The sequence below is a fragment of the Chironomus tepperi genome, unplaced genomic scaffold, assembly GCF_022539635.2.
Source record: "Chironomus tepperi strain 1889 unplaced genomic scaffold, CSIRO-AGI_Ctep_v1 contig_395, whole genome shotgun sequence".
Classification (NCBI taxonomy): domain Eukaryota; kingdom Metazoa; phylum Arthropoda; class Insecta; order Diptera; family Chironomidae; genus Chironomus; species Chironomus tepperi.
The window spans coordinates 299,924-303,112 of NW_027226517.1; the positions used below are offsets into that span (position 1 = coordinate 299,924).

The 3,189-nt window shown below is 37.0% G+C and overlaps 1 protein-coding gene across 1 annotated transcript; it reads right to left on the reverse strand.

The window, feature by feature from the left end:
* Positions 1 to 352: 352 nt before the first annotated feature.
* On the reverse strand, positions 353 to 2,876 carry LOC139096609 (sialin-like). Its single transcript, XM_070648344.1, has 5 exons — positions 2,744 to 2,876; positions 1,988 to 2,270; positions 1,725 to 1,895; positions 778 to 1,545; positions 353 to 568 (listed from the first exon to the last, which is right to left on the reverse strand). The coding sequence occupies exons 1-5, from the start codon at positions 2,758 to 2,760 to the stop codon at positions 353 to 355; spliced, it is 1,455 nt and encodes a 484-aa protein (XP_070504445.1). The 5' UTR covers positions 2,761 to 2,876.
* Between the last annotated feature and the right edge of the window lie 313 nt (positions 2,877 to 3,189).

The window sequence follows — 3,189 nt, forward strand, 5'->3', positions numbered from 1 at the left end:
TCGAATTGATCAAACCGACCGGCACGTATTGGCTGCAACTACAGCAACGAGGCATCAGTATGCTTAGTACCCAATTTGCCACAATGGCGTCAAAGCGGCAAAATGTATAGAACCTGGTGACAGCTTTAGTGACAGCTCAGTGCTTCAGTGACACCGAGTAGCTGTCCATAGGTTCTAAACATTCTGCTGCTTTGTCTAAGTTGTGGCAACATTTAAATATATGCAGATCGGGCTACCTAATGTAAAAATTAGCAATCCACAACATTGACTACACCTTTTTATTCCTATATACCCAACACAACAACAAAGACTCTATCTAATTAGTATCTAAATAAGTATATCCAATTCCTTTTTAGCACTCATTCTTATTCTTTCTAAACTTAGAATTCTCTCGAGACACGCCTTGACTTGTTATGTCACTTTCGAGAATTTCTAGACTAATAGACGACTGACGATTTAAATTTGCCCATGGTTGAACTTTTCCTGATGCAAAAATAGAATAGAAGAAGAATCCAAAGAGATAGATAGCACATGCTATGTAAAACATTGATTTGAACTCATAATCAGCCTGAAATGATGAAAAATAGGAAGGATTAGTGAAGTTACTGCTATGTTACTGGGTATGGTAGACATGAAGCTTATTAGTCACTATGCCAGTGTTGTCCAACAACTAAGTAATAAGCCACGACCTAAACCGCACACGACAAGCAGTTCATGACATAGCCGCGCTACACAGTGTGGACAACACTGCACTATTCTATGCCTTTTAAGACTCACCGGCGTCCGAATGATGTGACCAGACAATACTGGCAACAATACACCTGGAAGAACCGCAAAACTGTTCGATAACCCAAGAATAATGCTTGAATATTGAGGTGCAATATCCAATGAATTTGCTAAAAATCCAGACATTGCCAATGCACCTATTCCAACCGATAAACTTGAGCATGTAATAACAGCAGCTAAATCTTTGAAGTAACCAGACATAAGTAGTAAAGCCATTTGCAGGAAGAATGATATATTGTTGAAAAACTTCCTGACTTGAGTTGTTGATAGATAATTGTTAACTTGAAGCCAGTCAGCAAGATATCCTGATGGTAACAGCAACAGAGTAATTAGGATGTATGAAATGGAAGTAATAACTGTATGATGATGTCCATTTGTGTCATATTCCAAAATGTCTTGTAAGTACAATGGAATTATTGTCAGGTATGTGTTATATCCCCAACAATACGCAAAATGAGCAATTCCAATAGCATAAACAGGCAATGACGTCAATATAGCTCTCCATGGAGTTCCTGTACTTTCAACAAGATTCAAACTGTCCAAAAGGAACTTCTTTTCACTTTTGAGTATCCAGTCATCATCTGCTGGTGAATCTTTGATGATTATGAACCATAAGATTGACCATACTGTAGCTATTATCCCAAATCCATAGAAAATCCATTCCCAACGATGACAAATGGCTATATAGCCAGATAGGGACAGTCCGATTATAGTTCCGACATAGACGCCGGATATTCCAAATGATGATGCTCTGGATCGCTGTGGAAATAGGTTAAGGAACAGTTTGTGACTAGATAATTGCAGTGTTGTCCAAACTGTGTGTCGCGGCACCTAGTTGGAATTGCCACGAACCGCATGCCATCGTTTGGTCGTGACTACCCAACAAGGTGTGCCATGACACAAAAGAGTTTGGACAACACTGCTCTATAGCTTCATACCTCATACGGCGGACACCACTTATCATAAACAGCATTAATCGATGGATAGGAAAGCCCACTACAAATTCCAATAATGATTCTCGAGACATAAAGATAAGAAATTCCCTGATAACATAAAATTGGTGTAAAAAACGTCATCAATGCAGCTCCGAGAATTCCCGTGCCAAAGACCTAAATTAAATGTTTACATTCAATCAATTACCAATGACTATATGCTGATAAGAATAATCAAAGTCATCCATTATTTAATGACGGGGGATTACCAGTCTTCCACTAAATTTTGTTGCTATATATCCACCGATAACTTGTGTTCCTATATAGCCATAGAAAAATGTACTTAATGCAATTCCTTTTTCTTCGTTGGTCCAATTGAAGTGTTGCTCATATGTATAACTTCCATCTTCATTGTTGACTGTCCGATTCTCTGTTAATTTGATGATTGCGATTGTGAAGTCTACACGCATTGTGTATAGGTTAAGGTAGCCAAAGAATCCAAGAATGTATATTAAGTATCGTTTTCGTAGATACAAAGGTGTTGGATCAAATCTGGGGAAATCAGAATTTTGAAAAATCTACTTTAAGTATCCTTTGAAAGAGTCTTGTTCCTAAATAGCACAAATCGGTTAATCCAGTTGTAAGCAAACTTTTTTGTATCACGGCAATCTTGGTGGTAAAATGCGATCAAAACTGCATGGTATTTTCCGAAAATTTTGACGATACACAAACGTGCCGTAGCACACAAATTGTCCACCGGTACGTTAATTCACCAAGTTTACAGCCTTAGGCCAGCGTGACTCTGGCTTAAACCGAATTCGACAAAATGCCAGAGTCACGTATTCCTGTACCCGGATTTTGGATTGATTAACCAACTTGTGCTGTTCAGGATTGTCATTCTTTAACATATGGTTAGATCCAACACAATGGAACTATATTGAAACTTCACTAAATCATTCAAACCACTTTATAATTCTAGCAAATTGAAGGAATTCAGTCTTTAACCTAATTAAATACTTAATTACATTATTTCCTTGGACATTTTTCTTGATTCCGGAATTTACTTTCACTTCCTGCACTTTCAGTTGACTCGAACAAACTGATTTGAATTTTTCTAGTTTTATCATTCAAGCAATTGTGTGATATTTTACTAGTTAGATGTATTCTGTAAGACAAAACCTGCATTTCCTTTGAATAGAGATCCAAAATGTAAAATGAGGTAAAATGCTGTAAAATGGTATGGTGTGCCTGAAAAGTACACGATATAGAAACGTTATAGTCGGAACAACTTGGTGTCAAACCACAAAATCCCTTCAAATGTCTCAATACCCAAACCGGAACTCTTGCACACAATAAATGTTAACTATATTTATGGGATTTAAAGTATAGATTGATGATCGTAATTAAACCATTATTATGATAACAGTCTACAACAAAATGATAAGCATTGATTTCACACAATAGAATTTAT

What these genes read in the sequence shown, in the direction of transcription:
- LOC139096609 (XM_070648344.1), bottom strand. An exon ending in CAAAATTTAGTGGAAGACTG is followed by an intron (nt 1,896 to 1,987) that starts GTAATCCCCCGT and finishes CATTTAATTTAG; the next exon opens with GTCTTTGGCACGGGAATTCT. An exon ending in GTCACATCATTCGGACGCCG is followed by an intron (nt 569 to 777) that starts GTGAGTCTTAAA and finishes TCATCATTTCAG; the next exon opens with GCTGATTATGAGTTCAAATC.